At 45.5% G+C, this 24,007-nt stretch overlaps 1 protein-coding gene across 4 annotated transcripts; it reads right to left on the bottom strand.

Annotated features, from left to right (window-relative positions):
- Window positions 1–1,839: 1,839 nt before the first annotated feature.
- On the bottom strand, window positions 1,840–21,290 carry LOC132387795 (gastrula zinc finger protein XlCGF26.1-like). Of its 4 annotated transcripts, none has more exons than XM_059960166.1 (3): window positions 21,242–21,290; window positions 17,257–17,424; window positions 1,840–7,496 (listed from the first exon to the last, which is right to left on the bottom strand). In XM_059960166.1, exon 3 carries the CDS (start codon window positions 7,087–7,089, stop codon window positions 6,454–6,456), a length of 636 nt encoding a protein of 211 aa, XP_059816149.1. In that variant the 5' UTR covers window positions 7,090–7,496; window positions 17,257–17,424; window positions 21,242–21,290; the 3' UTR covers window positions 1,840–6,453. The 4 variants fall into 4 exon arrangements, with proteins under 4 accessions (XP_059816149.1, XP_059816150.1, XP_059816148.1 ...); XM_059960167.1 differs by lacking the exon at window positions 21,242–21,290 and adding an exon at window positions 11,350–11,561 and having other exon boundaries at window positions 17,257–18,177; XM_059960165.1 differs by lacking the exon at window positions 21,242–21,290 and having other exon boundaries at window positions 17,257–18,177.
- Between the last annotated feature and the right edge of the window lie 2,717 nt (window positions 21,291–24,007).

The raw sequence follows: 24,007 nt of genomic DNA, 5'->3' as shown, positions 1-24,007 counted from the left end.
ACATTTAATAACGAAATAGGTCTATATGATGAACGTTCAGTAGGATTTTTATCTTTCTTAAGGATTAAAGAAATAGAAGCTTCATAAAAAGGTAAACTACCCTTCTCAAAGGATTCATGAAATATTTCCAACAGGTAACGAGAAAGTAACCTTTCAATTTTTATGTAAAATCCTACCAAATACACATCAAGTCCAGGAGCTTGACCTGACTGCATTAACAACATAGTTTTCTGAATTAAATGCTCAATAACTGGTGCATCAGGCATCTGTTGATCTTCAACAGTAATTTGAGGAAATTTAATCTTATGTAAAAAAAAGCCTTCACTTTGGAGGAATCTGCAGAAAGTTGAGATCTATAAAGAAAAGAATAAATATCCTGAAAAATATTATTGATGTCTTTATCGTTACATGATATATCTCCAATATTTTTACGAATCTTTAAAATTTGTCTTAGCTACAGCTGCCATTAATTGGGAAGCTAAGTGCATAGTATTTTTATCCCCAAAAATATAAAACTGACTTTACAATTTAAGCAAATATCCTTCAATAGGATATGTTAGTAATAAATTATACTGTGATTGTAATTTAACTCTTCTTTTAAACAAAGCAACATTTGGAGAGGTAGCACTGATGTTATCTAATTCTTTGTTTAGAGATTTTATCTAATTCCATTCTTGTCTGTTTCTTCAGCTTAGCTATATATGAAATAATCTGACCACCTAAATAGTCTTTTAATGTATCCGAAATTACTAACTTTGAGACGTTTCCTGTATTATTAAAGATAAAAAAACTCTGAGTTTCAATAAACTCAACAAATTCAGAACTTCATTGACAATGTTCTGGAAAACAAAGTGGTCCAGTAGAAGCATCATCTTTCAGTTCAATTATTAGGTTTAAAGGAGTATGATCAGAGACAACAATTGCATCATATTCACATTTCTGAACATTAAATATAAATCGAGGGTTGACTATAAAATAGTCGATTCTCGAATATTTATTATGAACATGTGAGGGAAAAAAAAAGAGTATTCTCTATCACTAGGATGCATATGCCTCCAAATTTCAATTAAGCCATAATCAATTAAAAAAAGAATTAATAAGTGATGCAGAATGATTAGGGAGTTGATGTTCGGATGATAGAAGCATAGAAAATAGGTTCAGGGGTAGGTCATTCAGCCCTTTGAGCCTGCACCGCTATTCAGCATGGTCATGGCGAATCATCCAACTCAGAACCCTATACCTACTTTCTCTCCATACTCCCGGTCGCTTTAGCCACAAGGGCCATATCTAACTCCCTCTTAAATATAGCCAATGAACTGGCCTCAACTGTTTCCTGTGGCGGAGAATTCCACAGATTCTCCACTCTCTGTGTGAAGAACTTTTTCCTCATCTCGGTCCCAAAATGCTTCCCCTATCTCTTTAAACTGTGACCCCTCTTTCCAGACTTCTCCAACATCGGGAACAATCTTCCTGCATCTAGCCGGTCCAATCCCTTTAGAATTTTATACATTTCAATAAGATCCCCCTCAATCTTCTAAATTCCAGCGAGTATAAGCCTAGTCTTTCCTCATATGAAAGTCCTGCCATCCCAGGAATCAATCTGATGAACGTTCTTTGTACTCCCTCAACGGCAAGAGTGTCTGTCCTCAGATTAGGGGACCAAAACTGAACACAATACTCCAGGTGTGGTCTCACCAAGGCCTTGTACAACTGCAGTAGAACCTTCCTGCTCCTATACTGGAATCCTCGTGCTATGAATGCCAACATACCATTTGCCTTTTTCACCACCTGCTGTACCTGCATACCAACTTTCAATGACTGGTGTGCAATTACACCCAGGTATTGTTGTACCTCCCCTTTTCCTAATTGGCCACCATGTTTTCCTGCTCTTGCCACCAAGGTGGAGAACCTCACATTTATCCACATTAATTTGCATCTGCCATGAATCTGCCCACTCATCTAACCTATCCAAGTCAGCCTGCATCCACTTTGCATCCTCCTCATAGCTAACACTGCCTCCCAGCTTCATGTCTTCCACAAACTTGGAGATACTGCATTTAATTCCCTGGTCTAAATCATTAATAAATATTGTAAACAACTGGGGTCCCAGCAATGAGCCTTGCAATACCCCACTAGTCACTGCTTGCCATTATGAAATGGTCCCATTTATTCCCACTCTTTGCTTCCTGTCTGGCAAACAATTCTCTATCCACATCTATACCATACCCCCAATACCGTGTGCTTTAAGTTTGCACACTAATCTACTGTGTGGGACCTTGTCAAAAGCCTTTTGAAAATCCAAATATACCAGATCCACTGGATCTCCCCATCCACTCTATTAGTTACATCCTCAAAAACTTCTATAAGATTTGTCAGACATGATTTACCTTTCACAAATCCATGCTGACTTTTTCCGATGATTTCACCTCTTTCCAAATCTTTCACATCTTCGATAACTGTCTAGCATTGTCCCCACCACTGATGTCAGGCTAACCAATCTACAATTCCCCAGTTTCTCTCTCCCTCCTTTTGTAAGAAGTGGGGTTACATTAGCCACCCTCCAATTCTCAGGAATTAATCCAGAATCTGAAGAGTTTTGAAAAATTATCGCTAATGCATCCACTGTTTCTTAGGCTACTTCCTTAAGCACTCTGGGATGCAGGCCATCTGGCCCTGAGGAGTTATCTGCTTTTAATCCCTTCAATTTACCTAACACCACTTCTCTACGAACATGCATTTCCCTCAGTTCCTCCATCTAACTAGACCCTTGGTCCCCTACTATTTCCAGAAGATTATTTATCTCCTCCTTAGTGAAGACAGAACCAAAGTTGTTATTCAAATGGTCTGCCATGTCCTTATTCCCCATGATCAATTCACCTGTTTCTGACTGCAAGGATTGACATTTGTCAACCAATCGTTTTCTTTAAAAGGCTATAAAAGAGTTTACAGTCAGTTTTTATGTTCCCTGCCAGCTTTCTCTCATAATCTTTTGTCCCTTTCCGAATTAATCCCTTTGTCCTCCTCTGCTGGACTCTGAGTTTCTCCCAGTCCTCAAGTGTGCTGCCTTTTCTGGCTAATTTGTATGTTTCTTCTTTGGAATTGATACTATCCCTAATTTCTCTTGTCAGCCATGGGTGCACTACCTTCCCTGGTTTATTCTTTTGCCAAACTGGGATGAACACTTGTTGTAGTTCATCCACGCGATCTTTAAATGCTTGCCATTGCATATCCACCATCATCCCTTTAAGTATCATTTGCCAGTCTATCTTAGCTAATTCCTATCTCATACTTTCAAAGTTACCCTTCTTTAAGTTCAGAACCTTTTTTTTCTGAATTAACTACGTCACTCTCCATCTTAATGAAGAATTCCACCATATTATGGTCACTCTTACCCAAAGGGCCTCGCACGACAAGATTGCTAACTAACCCTTTCTCATCACACAATAATACCCAGTCTAGAATGGCTTGCTGTCTAGTTGGTTCCTCGACATTTTGGTTCAGAAAACCATTTTGCATACATTCCAAGAAATCTTCTTCCTCAGCACCCTTACCCACTTGGTCCACCCAATCTATATGTAGAATGAACTCACCCATTACAACTGTTGTACCTTTATTGCACGCATTTCTAATTTCCTGTTTAATGCCATCCGAAACCACACTAGTACTGTTATGTGGCCTGTACACATCTCCCACCAGCGTTTTCTACCCCTGAGTGTTATGCAGCTGTACTGATATTGATTCCACATCCTCCAGGCCAATTTCCTTTCTTTCTATTGCATTAATCTCCTCTCTAACCAGCAACGCTACCCCACCTCCTTTTCTTTCTTGTCTATCCCTCCTGAATATTGAATATCCCTGGATGTTGACCTCGCATCCTTGGTCACCCTGGAGCCATGTCACTGTGAGCCCAACTATATCAGATTCATTAATAACTATCTGCACATTCAATCATTCACCTTGTTACAAATGCTCCATGCATTGACCCACAATGCCTTCAGTCTTGTTTTTAAACACTCTTAGCCCTTATACAATTATGTTGAAAACTGGCCCTTTTTGATTTTTGCCCTGGATTTGCCTGCCTGCCACTTTTACTTTTCACCTTACTACTTTTTGCTTCTACCTTCAGAAGTGTGAGGTGGTGCTCTTTGGAAGCTGAAATCTCCAAGGCAAAGTACAAAGTAAATGGCAGGATAATTAGTAGTGTGGAGGAGCAGAGGGGTCTGGGAGTACATGTCCACAGATCTCTGAAAGTTGCCTCACAGGTAGATAGGGTAGTTAAGAAAGCTTATAGGGTGTTAGCCTTCATATGTCGAGGGATAGAGTTTAAGAGACGCGATGTAATGATGCAGCTCTATAAAACTCTAATTAGGCCACATTTGGAGTATTGTGTCCAGTTCTGGTCGCCTCACTATAGGAAGTATGTGGAAGCATTGCAAAGGGTACAGAGGAGATTTACCAGGATACTGCCTGGTTTAGTCAGCATGCATTATGATCAGAGATTAAGGGAGCTAGGGCTTTACTCTCTGGAAAGAAGAAGAATGAAAGGAGACATAATAGAGGTATACAAGATATTAAGAGGCATAGATAAAGTGGACAGCCAGCACCTCTTCCCCAGGGCACCACTGCTCAATACAAGAGGACGTAGCTTTAAGGTAAGGGGTGGGAAGTTCAAGGGGGATATTAGAGAAAGGTTTTTTTCACTCAGAGGGTGGTTGGTGTGTGGAATGCACTGCCTGAGTCAGTGGTGGAAGCAGATATAGTGAAATTCAAAAGGCTACCAGACAGGTATATGGAGAAATTTAAGGTGTGGGGGGATATATGGGAGGCAGGGCTTAAGGGTTGGCACAACATTGTGGGCCGAAGGGCCTGTATTGTGCTGTACTATTCTATGTTCTATAATCAGCTGCTTCATCAACTGCCAAAGCAGAATCGGCTTGCTAAGCGTTCTCCTGAATTGCACTTTGTAAGAGAATATGCCAACCCTCTCTTGGCCATTTTAAACTCTGAGCAAACTTCTCAAAATGCCGAAAGTATTTATCAACCTCTACCTCGTCAAATAGAGGAACCAATTTAACTTCTTGACTGGCCTCAACTTAACACTAGAGTCTAACGCTAGACCCCTTTGCTGCAATCTCTCTATCTTTTCCAACTCAAACAGCCGGTCTTTCTGCTTCCTCCCTGTTTTTCTGTCTGTCTAGTCTCAAGCTCCCACTGCCTTTCCGCAGCCTCCATCTTTAATTTTTCTCACTTCTACTGGAGCTCAAGCTCACGAGGTTTACTTTCAGGAAAAAACTCCAACTCCTCCACTTTAAACACTCCCTCAGATACATAATGTTCAGCTATTATCCTCTGCATCTGAGCCCTCCTCATTGTCGATTTCACCTTAGCAAGTTTTAACCTTCTAGCAAGACTCAACAACTCAATCCTACCGGCGTCCTCTAATGCCTCAGAGGCTAGTGCTTCCTGACATCTATCAACATCCATTGCTGCTGATTTTCCACACACAAATAAATCAAAAGGAATTTCCCCAATGAAATCGATAACTAATCAATACACCCCCAAATCTGTTCATATTCCGGTTGCAGGCCCCAATTTTACTCTGAATTGTTATGCTTTAGAAATGAACCAGCAGCAATGGACTACACCTGGAGTCTGTTTTTGATGTTAAAACAATCTTTAATAGAATCTACTTATACAATAACTTAAGGAAGATAAACAAAAGTTAAGTGGCATGAGTGTAAATATAGCTCCCAAACTATTCTCGGGGGAAACAAGGCTTGGAGTCTTGAGATGGTAAAGTATGAATGTTCAGTTCATCCACAGAATAGGTGATGAGAGAGAGATATTTGTAATCTAGGGTAAATGTCGAGAGAAGGCAATTATGTTGAATTCCACAGGTTCCATGGTTGTAAAATGAGAGAATAGTTGCTGTAGATTTTATCTGTCATCATTCCAAATCCACATATGAATTATCACCGAAAGTGACTTGTCACAAGAGGTATCGTCAAGTGAATTACCACACCACATCTAGGCAAAGGTTAACACATCAGTGGTCTTCACAGGATACTCCAAAACAGATCCACCCCTATGGATCAAACAAGGTAACAACCACACATTCGATGTATGCTGAATTGATAATTAACCCACCATTGTGGGCATAGAAAAATTCCAAACAGTGACCCTTGTCCACTAGTTCCCTGGGTTCGATCCTTCCATTTTTCCTCCTTCATCCCCATCTGACTCTGAGTGTCTATGTCCTTGGTTAAACTAAACAAGCTGCGAGCAATGTAAAATAGCTGCAAGTCAGACTGATTCATCTTCTTCATTTCTCTCTCTTAAAATGATAGTCCACAGCAAATGAAACCTAGAGATTCATAACAATGGCCACTCCTCATTGTGATCCGACTGGTGTACCAGCAGTTGGGATGACTAACTGAATCCTGTCCCACATTCTCAGCAGATGAACGGCTTCTCCCCGGAGTGAACTTGCCGATGTCTCTGTAGGCTGGAAGAGCGAGTGAATCTCTTCCCACATTCTGAGCAGTTGAACGGCCTCTCCCCAGTGTGAACTCGCTGGTGACTCTGTAGGCTGGATAACTCAGTGAATCCTTTCCCACATTCTGAGCAGGTGAATGGCCTCTCCCCAGTGTGAACTCGCTGGTGATTCTGTAGGGTGGATGACTGAGTGAATCTCTTCCCACATTCTGAGCAGGTGAACGGCTTCTCCCCAGTGTGAACTCGCTGATGTCTCTGTAGGCTGGATAACTCAGTGAATCCTTTTCCACATTCTGAGCAGGTGAATGGCCTCTCCCCAGTGTGAACTCGCTGATGACTCTGTAGGTGGGTTAACTGAGTGAATCTCTTCCCACAGACTGAGCAGGTGAATGGCTTCTCCCCAGTGTGAACTCGCTGATGTACCAGTAGGGTGGATGACTCAGTGAATCTCTTCCCACAGATTGAGCAGATGTACGGCTTCTCCCCAGTGTGAACTCGCTGGTGTTTCCACAAGGTGGAAGAGTGAGTGAATCTCTTCTCACAGTCTGAGCAGGTGAACGGCTGCTCCCTCGTGTGAACTCGCTGGTGAGCCATTAGGTCAGATGACCGAGTGAACCTTTCCCCACAAATTCAGCAGATGACCAGCCTCTGCCCAGTGTGAACTGACTGGTATGACCACTGGTGGGAAGACCGACTGAATCCCTTCTCACACACAGAACAGGTGATTGGCCTTGCCCAGTGTGAGCTTGCTGATGTACATTCAATTGTGATAAGCAAGTGAATCCATTCCCACTGTCTGAGCGGGTGAACGGCCTTTCTCCTGTGTAAAATGACGGGCATGCAAGTTCGTCAAATGCACGAGTGAATCCCTCCCCACAGTCTGAGCTGGAAGGATGGTCGATTGAATCTCTTGCTCCACTTCTTAAGTATCTAGACAGAGACAGCAAAACTGGCGTGCCAAGTTTGAGATTCCTGGAGACAAATTCCTTCTCATTTTTAACCTGTAAAAAGATTTTCAAAATCCATCAGTGGGTTTAGGACAACATTTCAGTTGAGATTACTTGAGTTGCCAAGGTTTGATCTGGTATCACACAGTTACAGTGAGGTACATCCCAAGTTGGAGAGAGAAATCATCTTCTGACTGGGCAGAGTGCTGGTATCTGGAATGAGCATCAATTCCCTGATGCTCTTCCTGTCTCTATAAGAATGGGGCATTTCTGCCGTCTCAAATTTGTGACTTGGTTCAGTCTGACTCTCTCCATTGGTATTATTCCCTGTTCCTCCTGAGCTGCATGGGTGCCTGGCCCCACAGTAACTTAAACACTCTCACACAAATAGTTTTTCTTGATGTGCAGCTGGGATTTTCTTTTATGTGTTATTAACTTAAAGTGCCACAGTTTTAACGCCATATAAAAATTCCTGCTGAGGTGAATGGTTGGTTCGCACAGCTGTTAAAAGGGCTCAGTGAATTGTTCTAATATTTCAGGTTCTTCTAGAAATGTACAACACAGAAACAGACTAAAATAATCGATAGGGATGGGGGTAAGGGTAGGCCGGCAGGAAGGAGGCTACCTAGGCGGGAGATAAGGTATGGCTCCATCGACCTGTGTCTCCATCTTGATGGCAGAGGAGGCCAAGGACAGACATGGCGGAGTGGGAGTGGTCTGTGGAATTGAAGTGTGTGGCCACAGGGAGATCCCGCCACTGCTGGAGGACCAATGGCTGGTGTTCGGCGAAATGGTCTTCCAGTCTGTGGCGGGTCTCCCCAATGAATAAGTGGCCACATCGGGAGCACCGGATACAGTACATCACCCCAGTTGACTTTCAGGTGAAGTGGTGCCTCACCTGAAAGGACTGTCTGGGGCCTGAGATAGTGGTGACGGAAGAAGTGTGAGGGCATGTGTAGCACTTATTCCGTTTGCAGGGAAGAGTGCCCGGAGGGAGGTCGGTGGGGAGGGTTGGGGGGGAATGAATGGACAAGGGAGTCGCGTAGGGAGTGTTCCCTGCTGAAAGCCGAGGGGGGGGGAGAGGAAGATGTGGTTGGTGGTGGGATCATGTAGGAGGTGGCGGAAGTTACAGAGGATTATGCGTTGGATCTGTACGCTGGTAGGGTGATAGGTGAGGACCAGGGGGGACTCTATCCCTGGTGGGCTGGCGGGGGATGGGTGAGGGCAGAGGTGCGCGAAATATGGGAGGAACGATGGAGGGCAGAGTTGATAGTGGACGAACGGAAGCCACTTTCTTTAAAAAAGGAAGACATCTCTTTTGCCCGAGAATGAAAGGCCTCATGCTGAGAGCAGATGCGGCGGAGGAATTGAGTGAAAGGGATAGCATTTTTGAGGAGACAGGGTGGGAGGAGGAATAGTCTAGGTAGCTGTGGGAGTTAGTAGGTTTGTAGTAGATGTCAGTGGATCGGGTGTCTCCAGAGATAGAAACAGAAAGATCTAGAAAGGGAAGGGAGGTGTTGGAAATAGACCAGGTGAATTTGAGGTGAAAGTTGGAGGCGAAGTTAATGAAGTCCTAGGCCCCAGGCAGTCCTTTCAGGTAAGGCACCACTTCACCTGCGAGACAACCGGGGTGATATACTGTATCCGGTGCTCCCGGTGTGGCCATTTATACATTGGGGAGACCCGCCTCATACTGCGAGACCGTTTCGCCGAACGCCGGCGCTCAGTCCTCCAGCAGTGGCCACACACTTCAATTCCACAGACCACTCCCACTCCGACATGTCTGTCCTTGTCCTCCTCTGCCATCAAGATGGAGACACAGGTCGATGGAGCAATACCTTATCTCCCGCCTAGGTAGCCTCCTTCCTGCCGGCATGAACATCCAACTCACAGACATCCGTTGATACCCCTGCCCCCCACCCTTACCCCCATCCCTATCGATTATTTTAGTCTGGTTCTCTTTCTCTCTCTTTGTCCCCCCTCCCTATAATCTCTCCCCCCAGACCTACCTTTCTTTCTCTTTTATTTCCCATAATTCTCCACCTTCCCCCAGCCCATTTCCCTCCAGCCTATCACTTCCCAGCTCTCTACTTTAACCCTCCCCCCACTTCTTATCCCCCATCGACCATTCCATGTTACTCCACTCCTGATGAAGTTTTTCGGCCCAAAATGTCATTATTACCTCCTCCCATAGATGCTGTCTGACCTGCTGAGTTTTGCCAGCATTTCGTGTTTTTTTATTTATTTCCAGCATCTGCAGATTCACTCATGTTGAACACAGAAACAGGTCCTTTGGGCCATCTAGTTTGTGCTGAACTATTTAAACTGCCCACTCCCACACCTCCACGTACCTACACAAACCTCTTAAATGTTGAAATCGAGCTCGCATGCACCACTCCTGATGGCTGCTCATTCCACACCCGGATGACCGTCTGTACGAAGAAGTTTCCCCTCATGTTCTCCTTAACATTTCACCTTTCACCCTTAACCCCTGGCCTCTGGTTGTAGTCCCACCCAATCTCAGTGGAGAAAGCCAGCTTGCATTTCCACTATCTATTCCTCTCTATCACAATCAAATCTCCCCTCAATCTGCTACATTCGAAGGAATAAAGTTCTGACCTGTTCAATCTTTCCTTATAACCCAAGTCCTCCAGACATGGCAACTTTATTGTGAATTTTCTCTGAAATCTCTGAACCTCTTTTACAGCTTTCCTGTAGGCAGGTGACCAAAACTACACACAATACTCTAAATTAAGCCTCACCAATGTCTTCTACAAGTCAACATAACATCTATATATTGTCAATATTTGGTTCATGAAGGCCAGTGGGCTAAAATCTTTCCTTCCGTCTCTATCTGACTGTGAGACCACTTTCAGTGAAATAAGGACTTGTATTCCCAGGTCCCTTTCTTCCACAACACTCCTCCGTGCCCGATCAGTCATTGTGAAAGGCCTCCCTTGGTAGGTCAGACCAAAGAGGAACACCTATTTTCCATTTCTCAACCCATTTTCCCAGGGGGTCCAGATCGCACTGCAAGCCTTGATAGTCTTCCTCGCTGTCCACTACACCACCAGTCTTGGTGTCATCCACAAATCTGCTGATCCAGTTAACCACACTATCATCCAGATTACTGATATAGATGACAAACAACAACAGACCCAGCACTGATCCCCGTGGCAACCACAAGTAACAGGCCTCCAGACAGAGAGGCAACCATCTGCTACCATACTCTGGCTTCTCCCAAAGACATTGTCTCATCTGATTTCCTGCCTAATCCTGAATGCTGAATGACTGAACATTCTTGACCAACCTCCCATATGAGATTTTGTCAAGTGCCATGCTAACATCCATGTAGACAACATCCACTGCCTTGTCTTCATCCACTTTCCTGATAACTTCCTCGAGAGACTCTATAAGACTGGTCAGACATGATCTACCATGCTGTCTATCCTTAATCAGTCCACATCGATCCAAATACTTATATATCGGGTTCCTGCCCATATGTTCTAATAACTTTCCCACAACTGATGTCAAGTTCACTAACATAACATTTTCTCGTTTTTACTTAGAGCCCCTCTCGAACAGTGGAACAACATTGTCTGTCCTCCAATCCTCCAGTACCTCACCTGTCACTAAGGATTATTTCAATATCTCTGCTTCAACCCTGACAATTTCTGCTCTTGTCATCCGCAGGGTCCCAGGGAACTTGCCGAGCCCTGGGAATTAATCCACGCTAATTTGTCTTAAGGCAGCAAAACCCTCCACCTCTGTAATCTGTCCAGGGTCTCTGAAGTTGTTGCTGCTTTGTGTCACCTCTATCGACTCTGTGTCCATCTCCTGAGCAAATACAGATACAAAACTACTATTTAAAACCTCCCCCATCTATTTTGTCTCCAGTATAGATTACCATTCCGATCGTCCAGAGTGGGCTTGTTTCTGTTCTGACTTTCTCCATGTTTCTGTGACAGAGAAGCTGGCCAAACCTGACTGGAAGGGGAGTCTGGTAGGAGTGACGACGGAGCAGCAATGGCTGGAGTTTCTGGGAGCAACTCGGGAGCTGAGTGATAGACACATCCCAAAGAAGTTGAGCATTGGAAAGGCAGGAGGACACAACTGTGGCTGAAATGAGAAGTCTAAGCCAACATAAAAGCCAAAGAGAGGGCAAATAATAGAGCAAAAAACATTGGGAAGCTTTTAGAAACCAACAGAAGGCAACTAAAGAAAGTCAGATGAGCTCAGGGTGTGGAAATATGATATTGTAGTCATTAATGCATCTTGATAGCACCCAACAGCCTGAGGAATTTAGAGGAACAAAATATCCATGGCCTCGATATCTCTTAAAAACAAAGGTTCCCTGCACCAGTTACCTTTCAACTTTTATTTTGGCAGGCACATACAAACTCTGCACCCTCAAAATTTCACTTCTGAAGAACCCCCACTTACCAAGTGCTCCTTTGCCAGAAAACAGCCTGTCCCAGTCCACACTTGTCAAATCCTTGCAAATACCATGAAAATTGATCTTTCTCCAATTTAGAATCTCGAGAGGTCCAGACCTCTGTTTTTCCATACTTACTTGGAATCTCATGGCATTATGATCACTATACACAAAGTGTTGCCATTCACTAATTTCTGTCACCAGCCCTGGATCGTTTCCCAAAGCTTATTGCACACTTCTACACCGGATGTGTTACGTACTGATTAAGGCTCATTTGACAAACTCTACCCCATCTAGTCCTTTTACAGTATGGGAGTCCCAGTCAATATATGGAAAGTTAAAATCACTTACTATATCAACTATTGTTTCTTGGTATAGTCTGTGAACTCTCTACAAATTTGTTCCTCTAGATCCGTCAGACTGTTGGGTGCAACCAATTCCCAGTAATGCCTACGATATCACAATTCCATTCCCTGGGCTCATCTGGCTTTCCTACGATGCTTCTTGCATCGTGATTTCCACAGCTCATCACATCCATCGCACCAGGCTCAAGCATTTGATGCTGACTCTGTCTGAGCTCTGAACAACATCTGTCTAGTGTCAAGAAAACAACCTCTCCCTCAATGTCAGAAAAACCTCTGATGCTGAATTTTGTGGTGAGGACGCAAGAAAGGTTTTCTTCTGATGACTCTTCCATGAAGGTCATGTTTGTGCAGGTGTCACTGCACAGTAGAACAATGCACCACCACTCCAGAGTCTGCTAAATCTTCCTGAAGGTCTTTTTACAGTCAAACATGGGTTTTGATTTGTCTTTCCAGCAATCCTACGAGTAGTTCTTTCGGAAAGTTTTCTTGGTCTTCCAGACATCAACTTGACCTCCACCGTTCCTGTTAACTGCCATTTCTTAAATTACATTACAAACTGAGGAAACGGCTACCTGAAAACGCTTTACTATCTTCTCATTGCCTTCTCCTGCTTTGTGGGCATCAATTATTTTAACTTTCAGAGTGCTGGGCGGCTGCTTAGAGGAGCCCATGGCTGCTGATTGTTGGGACAAGGTTTGAGGAGTCTGGGTTTGTGATCTGCATAACTTGGCCTGTCCTAACAATGACTGTGAACAAGCCATTGTCCTAACAAGCTAATTCAGGTCTGAGACCTTGGTAAAATTTAACTGAGAGCTCAAATCTCTTGGGGTGCCCAAACTTTTCCATGATGCTCCTTTCCTTTTTTTCCCCACTCTAAAATTGTACAAAACAGAAATAATACACTAAACTGCTGAAGAAGGATTTCAGCCCAAAACGTTGTCACTACCTCCTCCCATAGTTGCTGTCTGGCCTGCTGAATTCTACCAGCATTTTTGTGTTTTTAATAATACACTAATCTTGCTTAAAATGTTGAATGTTTTATCTTTAATTTTATGACTTTTGGAGACCAGTTCACCTTCTACTCACTGAACTATTCATAGTAACAGGAAGTTTGACCAGTGGTGCCCAGGCGTTTGCATACTGGGGTGGAGAGCGCGGGGTGTGACGGGGGAGAGGGGGAGGAGGAGGAGGAGTGGGACTGACAAGGAGCGAAGAGGGAGAATGCGTGGGGTGAGTGGTAGATTTGGAGGGTGAGAAAGAGGGGAAGACACTATGGGATACGGGAGCCAGCAGGGAGAGTGTTTGAGAGAGGGGGGAGGGTGGGATGTAGGGAGAGAGACAGAGAGGGAGAGAGCTGGAAATGGAAGAGGTTACAGAGTGGTGGAGGCGACTGAGTGAGAGAGACGAGTTTGATTGAGGTGCATGAGAGAGGAGGAGATGGAGAGGGGAAGACAGAGGGTGACTGAGATCGAGTTGGTGGGTGATAGGGGTAGGGACAAGGATTGTGGGATGGGAGAGAGAATGGAAGAGTAAGAGAAACAGAGGGGATAGAAGGGGAGAAGAGGAGAGAGTGAGAGAGAAATGAAAAGAGGCATGAGAGAGTGAGGAGATGGACAGGGGAAGACAGAGGGTGACTGAGATCGAGTTGGTGGGTGATAGGGTTAGGGACAAGGATTGTGGGATGGGAGAGAGAATGGAACAGAAACAGATGGAGAGATGGATAGAAGGGGAGAGAGTGAGAGAGAAATGAAGAGAGGCATGACAGAGTGAGGAGATGAAGAGAAACAAGAGAGAGGAGTACGATTTATTACTAGAGGGGTAGAGAGAGTGGCAAAAAAGGAGAGCGCGAGGAAAGGGGTGAAAGAGAGTGGGAGACTGGTCAAGTAGCAGTGCAACTGAGAGGGATAGGGAAGAGAGAAGCGGGAGGGAGAGAGGAGGTGAGGAAGCAAGAATGATTGAGGGGGTGATGATAAGGAAGGGGTGAGGGAGAGTTGAGAGTGTGGGAGAGAGGGAGCAAGAAGGGAGGGCTAGAGTAGAGGGCCCCAATGAGGAAGACTGTGAGGAGTGTGTGGTGAGGGAAGTGGGGTAAGTAGCTAGGGGTGAGGGAGAAAGGCAAGGAGACTGTGTGTCTGATTAGAATTGTTAGATTAACTATTTATCCAGTCCCCAGTTGCAGAGTCATTAATCACGTATGTTCACAAGTCACCGAACAAATCCACCGTGGGATTACGGTTCCATGCTGGGAATTATGAGTGTGAGGGCAGCTTGCTGTTCTCGGTGTCGGATGTGGGAGGTCCCGGAGTCTCCTAGCCTCCCGGACATTCACATCTGCGCCGAGCTGCAGTTCCTAAGGGTCTGTGTCAGGGAACTGGAGCTGCAGCTCGATGACCTTCGTCTGGTCAGGGAGAGTGATGAGTTGATAGAGAGGAGTTACAGGCAGGTGGTCACACCGGGGCCACGGGAGGCAAACAGGTGGGTCACGGTTAGGATGGGGAAGGGGAAGAGTCGGGTACTAGAGAGTACCCCAGTGGCTGTACCCCTTGACAATAAATACTCCTGTTTGAGTACTGTTGGGGGGGGGGGGTGAACAGCCTACCTGGGGGAAGCAACAGCGGCTGTGCCTCCGGCACAGAGTCCGGACCTGTAACTCAGAAGGGTAGGGAAAGGAAGAGGAAGGCAGTAGCAATAGGGGACTCAATAGTTAGGGGGGTCAGATAGGCGATTCTGTGTAAGCAGTCAGGAGACCCGGATGGTAGTTTGCCTCCCTGGTGCCAGGGTCCGGGATGTTTCTGATCACGTCCATGATATCCTGACGTGGGAGGGTGAGGAGCCATAGGTCGTGGTACATATAGGTACCAATGACATAGGTAGGAAAAGGGAAGAGGTCCTGAAAGGAGAATATAGGGATCTTGGAAGGGAGTTGAGAAGAAGGTCTGCAAAGGTAGTAATCTCGGGATTACTGCCTGTGCCACACGGCAGTGACAGTAGTAATGGAATGAGGTGGAGGATAAATGCGTGGCTGAGGGATTGGAGCAGGGGGCAGGGATTCAAGATTCTGGATCATTGGGACCTCTTTCGGGGCAGGAGTGACCTGTACAAAAAGGACGGATTGCACTTGAAACCTAGGGGGACCAATATCCTTGTGGGGAGATCTGTGAAGGCTACTGGGGAGACTTTAAACTAGAATGGTTGGGTGGTGGGAATCAAATTGAAGAGTCTAGGAGAGAAGAGGTTAGTTCACAAATAGAGAAAGCTTGTAGACAGTGTGAGGAAATCTAGGAATAATGGTGCATATTTCCCTGAAGGAGGAAGCTCATGTGGTGGTGAAGAAAGCTTTTGGTATGCTGACCTTTATAAATCAGAGCATTGAGTATAGGAGTTGGGATGTAATGTTAAAATTGTACAAGGCATTGGTGAGGCCAGATTTGGAGCATTATATACAGTTCTGGTCACCAAATTATACGTAAGATGTCAACAGAGAACAGAGATTTACTAGAATGTTACCTGGGTTTCAGCACCTAAGTTACAGAGGAAGGTTGAACAAGTTAGGTCTTTATTCTTTGGAGCATAGAAGGTTGAGGGGGGACTTGATAGAGGTATTTAAAATTATGCGGGGATTGATAGAGTTGATGTGGATAGGCTTTTTCCATTGAGTGTAGGGGAGATTCAAACAAGAGGACATGAGTTGAGAGTTAAGGGGCAAAAGGTTAGGGGTAACATGAGGGGTAACTTCTTTACTCAGAGAGTGATAACTGTGTGGAACGAGCCTCCAGTGGAAGTGGCAGAGGCAGGTTCGATTTTTTCATTTAAAAAAAAATTGTATAGGTATATGGACAGGAAAGGAATGGAGGGTTATGGGCTGAGTGCAGGTCAGTGGGACTAGGTGAGAGTAAGTGTTCGGCACGCACTAGGAATGCCGAGATGGCCTTTTTCCGTGCTGTAATTGTTATATGGTTTTACCGCGTATGATTCTGGTCTCCATATCCGACAGCGGGGAGTTTTAACTCATATGGGGACCAACTGCAGCTCAACCCCAGCTGATGCGGGTGTTTCCCCTGTTCAGGTGGCGGTGAGGAAGGGGTTAATCTCGGGTTGTGTAAATCGAGGGCTGATTGCTGTGGGAAAGGGGTGGGACCGAGCCGGCAGCTGGAGGCTCCGGGCTCTCCAGTCTTGCATCCCTGGTTTTAGTTTTGCACCGTGTCGGGATCGCGGGATCAGTTTGTTGTGGTTCCCCAAGCTGGGAGGGTGGACGTGGGTGAAGGGGGCCTGTCTATGTGTCGGTGTGGGATGAATGGTCAGAAGGGTGTGGGGCCACTGGCGGGACGGAGAGTGGTTGGGGTACTGTGGGTGATATGACGTGGGTGGATGGGCAAGGGGTAAATTACGTTGTCAACGAGGGTGGAACTGGTCCAATGAATCAGACAGCTCAGCTCGCATGTCCTTTCAGGAGGCCACAATTCTCTCATCATCTTAATCACTGACTAATCTTCCTGTTAACATTGAGTTTGTTACAGAGCCCCAGGGTCTGGGAATGGCTGGGTGGTAGGAGGCAGAGGGTGATGATGAGAGGCTGTTTCTTGGACTCGAGTTCCATGCTTCGTGACGTTCCCTGGGGTTACACCCATTGCTACTTGTCATCTATGTCAATAATTTGGTTGAGAAAGTACAGGGTATGGGTAGAGAGTCTGCAGCAAGTTCAAACAAATACTGTTTTTGAAAGACAGTCAGTAAAAACACTCCCCTCTCTTTCCCTCTCCCCACTCAGATCTGACCAAAAGCTACTTCAGAGGATGCAGGATCTTTTACTGAGTAACCACTGTGAGGGAATGGGAGTGGTTTCAAAGGGCCGGGCTGCTGGAAGCACATTACCAGACCTGGAGTGATTGCAACTGGGTCTGACAGAGGCATAACTGGTTCTTCTGGGCACATTCAGTCTCACTCCAACTATTTCCTCCCTTCCTTTGTACAGGTATGTAATGTCTAAAGGACCAGTGTTTGAGTAAATGAGACTCACCAAACTTTCTCCTGACTGAATCACTGGAATCTCCGAGTCAGATGGGTCCTCTCCAGTCGGTGCTCTCAGTCCTCGGGCTGGTTCACTTGTTGCTGTTCCCTCGTCTTCAGTCGTGGTTTGCGTCCAGTTGGGGTTTTCCTTCCATGAAACCTCTCACCACTGGTCGAACTTTAAACAGAGAGACAATGAAGCACATTAATAATGAAAAGGAGAACTAAACATTTCTGTGTAATGTTACTAAGAACAAAACTCACTGAAATTTAAACACTGAAGGCAGATGTAATGATCTCAGTAAACAATCTTTTATTGTCCCTCACATGTCACAGACGATATGGGATAAGAAGGAGCCATCATTCAGTCACGGTAAGACATACGACACAGGAACAGAATCAGGTGATTCAATCCATCTGGTCTGTCCACCATTCAACCAGGGCTGATTTTTATTCCAACAACATATTCCTGCCTTCCTCCTGTAACCCTGAAGCTACTCAGCAATCATCAGTATATTAATCTTCACAAATATACCCAAATGGCAGCCTCAACCAACCTCTGTGGCAACAAATTCCACAGATCAGACATCTTTTGGCCATAAAATGTTTCTCATCTGAGTTTTAAGGGGAAGCATCTTTATTCTGAGACTGTGTTTTCAGATCACAGACTCTGTGTCTAATGGAAACATCCTCTCCATGTCCACTGTATCCAGGCTTTTCAGCATTCGGTAGGTTTATTAACCATACATCCCTCCACCACCCCCACCGTCCCTCTCAACACCATTGAGCACAGGTCCAGAACCATCAAATGCTCCTCATTCATAACACCGATCGTTCCTGAGATTATTCATGTAAACCTTGTTAGGAACACTGTACTGAACACATTTCCAGGAAAAACAGAAAAATCGGTTCCAGGATAATTGACAGGGAAAAGATGTGCTTTCATTACTGTTCTACTATCACATGTGCTGGCGCGTGGCCAAGTGGTTAAGGCGTTGGTCTAGTGATCTGAAGGTTGCTAGTTTGAGCCTTGGCAGAGGCTGCCTGTGTGTCCTTGAGCGACAACACCGGTGCCAAGCTGTATGGGTCCTAATGCCCTTCCCTTGGACAACATCGTTGGCGTGGAGAGGGGAGACCTGCAGAGACTCTAACGGAGGCCTACAAATTATCACAGCCATTTTCATTTCCAGGTTAAAACAGGTCCATTTCATGAAATATAAACCAAGAAATAAAAAGAAACTGGAATTACCAGAAAGACTCTGCAGGTAAGGAACAGCTTACAATACAATTCAATTAATAATATTTCATCAGATTCAGTTCAAACATTTTCAGTTTTTAGTGCAGATCCCCAGCACAGCTGCCTGATTTCCACTGTGTGATTTCCAAACACAGTTTGAACACCAGACTCAGGGACTAGTTCTACTGTTGTAAACACGGAACAGCCCGTTTACTCACAGCCTCTCCCTGTGAGGATGGAATGGGAACTCATCCTCTCTTCAGACTGGCAGTCATTGCTTCCAAAGGAACTCCAGAAACAAACATCTGATCCCAGACCAGAAATACTCGATCAACACCTCACAAGCCCAAACAGCTCGATCCCTGGGTCCACTTTAGCTGGATTAAAAACTATGATATCCCAGGACCCAACCACTCAGAGTCACACAGCTTAATCTGCCACTCACCGACCCTGAGAGTCTCACACATCGTCCCCACATCTCACACTGGGTAGTGCAATCTAGGATTTCCCCACAACCAATGTCCAGCTGCTTGAAATTTCTGCTTCATTGCAGGACGAGCATCCGGCCCCTTCTGTAGAAGCTCAAACCAAAGTCAAAGCTAAAACACCAGCAGTTCCATTTGCCTGGAAAGCCGATCACAGGATTAGAGCCCAAGCACCAACTCTCCCAGTACTCTTTGCTGCCAGCAAAATGCTGCAGTGTGTCAGCCCGTCACTGTTCATAAACGAGCACCTCCACACCAATGCACAACAGAAATGGGACCTGATGACCCTCCGGCATTCCAGCTAACAAAAGCCGATTCTGGAAATGACTCAGCGAGGCCAAAGGTACAAAAGAACACTTCACAATGAAGACAGAGATTGGAAGAAAGATTGCTGATATATAACATTGAGGAGGTGGGATACAGGGTGGACCGAAGATGACCCAGATGGGAGATGTAAATCACTGAAGCAGGAAGATGGGTTTAGGAGACTGCACAGAGGTTGAACAAGATGAGCAGAGATAAGCAGATGGAACCAGGTGGGAGAAGGGATCGTACATTCAGAGGTGCAGTGCTACCAGAGCTCACCGGACAACTGCTCCGATACCTCTGTAAAAAAGTCAAAATAAACAAGCGGGTAATTTAACAGCAGCTACATATTAAATAGAGGGAATTCTACGGAAGCAGGGGGTTGGGAAGTGGGGGTGTTGGCTGGTGGGGAAAAGTACCACTAATAACATTAGGATATTTGATCGTTTTTGGTTTAATCCTGGAGCTGTGACTGTTTTTTATTTAGGTATTTGTGAAATTCCTTCTCGCTCGACCCATTGTCCAAGGAAGCTGGGAAATACCTGTACAGAAGTGCAAGCATTTCCCTGCTCTTTCCAATGGGTACCATTGGATTCCAGGAAGCAGCTATATTAAGCAAGGAATGAACATAGAAACCCAAGTTTAGAAGTTGAAAACAATGAAAGAGAAATTCACTGCTCGCTCATCTTCTTCCTGATTTTGATCAAATACACAAGCTAATCATCCAAAATCCTCTTCTACACCTGGATAAATTTAGTTTTGTTTTACAAGCTAAATGGAAAAAAAAAACATTTCTGGGCTATAAGGTAGTTTTACGTCATTTCAACTATCATTAATAGCGGATCAACCCCTTGGCCTCGCTCCACCAACTGTAGCTAATGGGAAAGAGGCTCTTTTTCTCTTTGTGTTGATAGGAAAAAGAGTAATTTAGTGAGGCAATGAATGAGATGAAATGCATTTCCAAAACTCCCAAATGGTTGCTGTCCTCCCGTTAACATTTGTCACTTCCAAACAACGATATTTTCTATTTGTATAAATGCGATAATAATTTATGTAAAGATTCAAACTTCTTTAACTTTTTATATATTTAAAGACTAAACAGGATCTGTAAAGGTCGAACTATGTAACACCCGACGTGTGAGGAGATTGTATCGACACTCACAGATACACTTCCCGTCCAACCATTTCTGCGAGAGAAATGGTACGAGGCAGATTTACCAACCCACCACTTTTGAGAATAACATTCAGCAATATTCGTGGCTTTTGCAATAGTTCATCAGAGTTTATTTTTTCATACTTGATTACTTGGTTCCAATTTAGGTGGCTAAAATTGTAAAAAATGAATTGCTTTATTTCTGTTATTTTTATACCTCTGAGGAACACTGCTAAACGCTGCAGGCCCTGCCGTTTGCTCTGACTCAGTCGTATTAGTAAGGCTACATCTATGGTGGTCCGTGGATTACTCGCTAATCCTAAAGTAAACTTTTCTCAGTAACAACCCTTTGGCTTCTAAGCAAACAAAGTTATTTTACTTGCTTGATAATTATATTTTATGATAATTGGTTAAGTGCAACAATGCAATATTTTGTCATATTATTAAATTAAGTATTATATGTTTAATTTTACCAGTTATACACTGAAATGTAATGATAGGCTGTCATCTTGTTAATGTCACTATATTTCTGTGGAGCTCTGGAATTCATATATTTCTTTCACCTTGGTTTACTGCTTGCCATTATAGGAAGCCCTATATATGTCACATCCAATTTGTGCACCTGCTCATTGCACGTATGGGGCAAGGCAGTTGCTCAGTAAATGAAATGAGCATGTACACAAATTGGATATCACAAACTGGAAGTGATTGATAAGTTTATGGCCTAAGGTGGAAGGAGTCAATTTTACAAAACCTAGCAATTTTCAATTATCTGAAACAGAAATACCACAAAAGTTATTAACTTCAAACTTACTGCATATTCACTCAAAGAGTTGAACTACACGTGCAGGCACCGAGCGCTGTATAACTTCAGGCCTTCCAACTTAGGCCACGAACTTATCAATCAAACCACCACACCCCCCCCCCCCCCCCCCCCCCACAGCTCCGGCAGCTACACAACACCGGGATCATTCCCGACTCATCCCTGCTCGAATCGGAGAACCGCCAGCAACAGCGGCACTCGGCACCGCGCATGCGTTCAGCAGGCGTTTCTCCGCAGCACCACCGATGGCCGGAGGTCTGCACATCGTCTCCGAAGGCCGGAGATCTGCACAGCGCCACCAGTGGCTGGAGATCTATACAGCGCCACCAGTGGCCGGTGGCCGGAAGGACAACGGAGAGGTAAATCACAAACACGACAAAGTCTGTAGATTCTGGAAATCCAAAGCAACACAAACAAAACGCTGGCCGAACACAGCAGGCCGGGTAGCAGCGGGAATGGAAATCAGAATGAAAATGTTTGGACACCGGGAACTCCCGCACGGAGCGGATAGTTCAAAGGTTAGTTTATTATTAGAGCAGCTATCCATAAATAACACTGAGTTTCTGTTTCTCCATAGAACCACGAAACAAAGAAAGAGCATGAAAGTCGCTCAGGAAGAAAAATCAAACTCCCACCCCACCCCCCGGTTCAAGAAGAACGGGATCCCAATCATCAAACCCCAAAACCCACCCCTCCGCACAAAAGGGAACAATAACATCGAGTCCCACATAAAAAAAAACACTCCTACCCCGCACAACTGCGGTGGAGCCGGTGTCACCAGTGTAGAGGCGGCCGCATCGGGAGCAGCGGACACAACGGGCGACCCCGGAAGATTCACAGGTGAAGTGTCGCCTCACCTGGAAGGATGTTTGGACAGCGGAGAGAGTTCGGCCATCCGGCCCTTTCATTGTGACACCCCAAACTCCACGTCAAATCCGTCCAAACGAATCTGGGTGAATTTTAATGACCAATATATATCGATCAGCTGTCTGAATGATCCCCTGACTCTGAGAGGAAGGGGTATCTATGGTCCACACTGTCAGGGTGTTGAGTTTACCAGGAGACAAAGACTGCAGGGACGAAAGGTTTTCTGTTGGCTAATACACTGTGTGTGGACCCCGCTGGCAATTCTGGTGTTGTGACCCGAATCGGGACAAACACCACGCTGCCCACTCCACCAACAACACGGCACAGCCGGACACATAACAGGGGACTTTACATCCCACAACACTGGATTCAGTGATGAAACCCGTGATTAATGTTGTTGTCCCACTGAAAAGTCCATTAAGGTGCTTTTAAATGCCTGCGCTCTCCCACAGGTGACGTCACATAGCTCCTACCCCCCCACGCGCCTGACGTCACACATGGGCTCCCCACACCGGGATCTGCCCTCACGTGCGCGGTGTCTTACGTCACCCACGCGCTGCTGTGCACAAGCTTCATCGGTTTAACGGCTGGGCTAATAATCACGTGACCAGCCCCTCTCCCACCGCTGTCAACAGAGGATTCAGGAGCTACGTTATTCCCATTGGTGCGAAGCGATGTCAATCACTGGTTACAACCAGTCACGGAGGCGGAAAAGCCGAGTGGGCGTTACCCCGCTGAGTACGTCTCCCGCTCAAGCGCCGACCGCCTCCTCAGAGCGGAGAAAACCTCGAAGTAAAAGTCCGCTTTCTGATTTATTTCCATTTCCCTCCGAGGGCAGTTGGGGCGTTTGTGAAGCGTCTCCTGCGGCCGGAGTCTGATGTATCGCTGAGAGGTAGGAGGAGACCGCTCGGCCCGTCGGTTCGATGCCGGTTCCCCGGGGAGGGAGGGATTTTATTGAAAGGATGAAGATGGTGTGAGAGGGGGCGGACAGGATGTTTGTCCCGGTGGGGACAGGAGGGGCTCATCTGTGGAAATATCTGAGCCCACGGTGGTGTCGAGCAGAGGGATTCACCACATGGGGGGCAAACACCGGCAGACTGTTGCCCTGCAAGCGGGGCCAATGGTCCGGGCAAAGTGACAATTATTTGGGCTTTGTTGAGATTGTACCTGGAATATGGTGTAAAATCCCGCTCCCCAAACTAACACGGGTTATACAGACCAAAGAACAAACTGCCGGAGGAACTCAGTGGGTCGGACACCATCTGTGGAGGGAAATGGACCGTCAACATTTCGGGCCGAGACCCTCCCTCTGGACCGAGAGTGGACGGGAAATAGTCAGAGAAAAGAGGTGAGGGGTGGGGATGCGGCAAGAGCCGGGGAGTGAGAGGTGGATCCAGGTGAGGGGGGAGGTGGGAAGGTGGAAATAGTGACAGGGGTGGGAGGTGAGTGGTTGGGGCAACACGGGGCTGAAGAATATGAAAATTCCATAGAGGATTAACAAAGAGGTTAGAGAGTATTTGTTATAGAGAGTGCAATGAAGATTCACCTGAATGATCCCTGGTGTGGTGGGGTCATCATATGAAGAAAGATCAAATGTGATAACCCTTTCATTTAGAGTATCGAGGACTGAGAGGTGAACATTGACATGCACAACTTCATTACCGGTTGAACTAGGGATCCCAGTCTCTGAAACAGGGGGTGAACTGCCCGGGACTGAGATGAGGGGAATTGTTTCCACTCTGAGGGTGGTGAATGTCTGTAAATCCCCACCACAGGGGGCGATTATTCTACCTAGAGATTCTACATCTTCCAACCCTTTACAACCTCGTTATAATGAGTTTATTTAATATTTTACCAAAAGAGCCACACAGCCCTACTACCGGCTCGTTA

This window comes from Hypanus sabinus, unplaced genomic scaffold (genome assembly GCF_030144855.1).
Source record: "Hypanus sabinus isolate sHypSab1 unplaced genomic scaffold, sHypSab1.hap1 scaffold_221, whole genome shotgun sequence".
Lineage (NCBI taxonomy): Eukaryota > Metazoa > Chordata > Chondrichthyes > Myliobatiformes > Dasyatidae > Hypanus > Hypanus sabinus.
The sequence above is the reverse complement of the archived record's forward strand: the minus strand, read 5'-3'. Positions and strand labels throughout refer to the sequence as shown.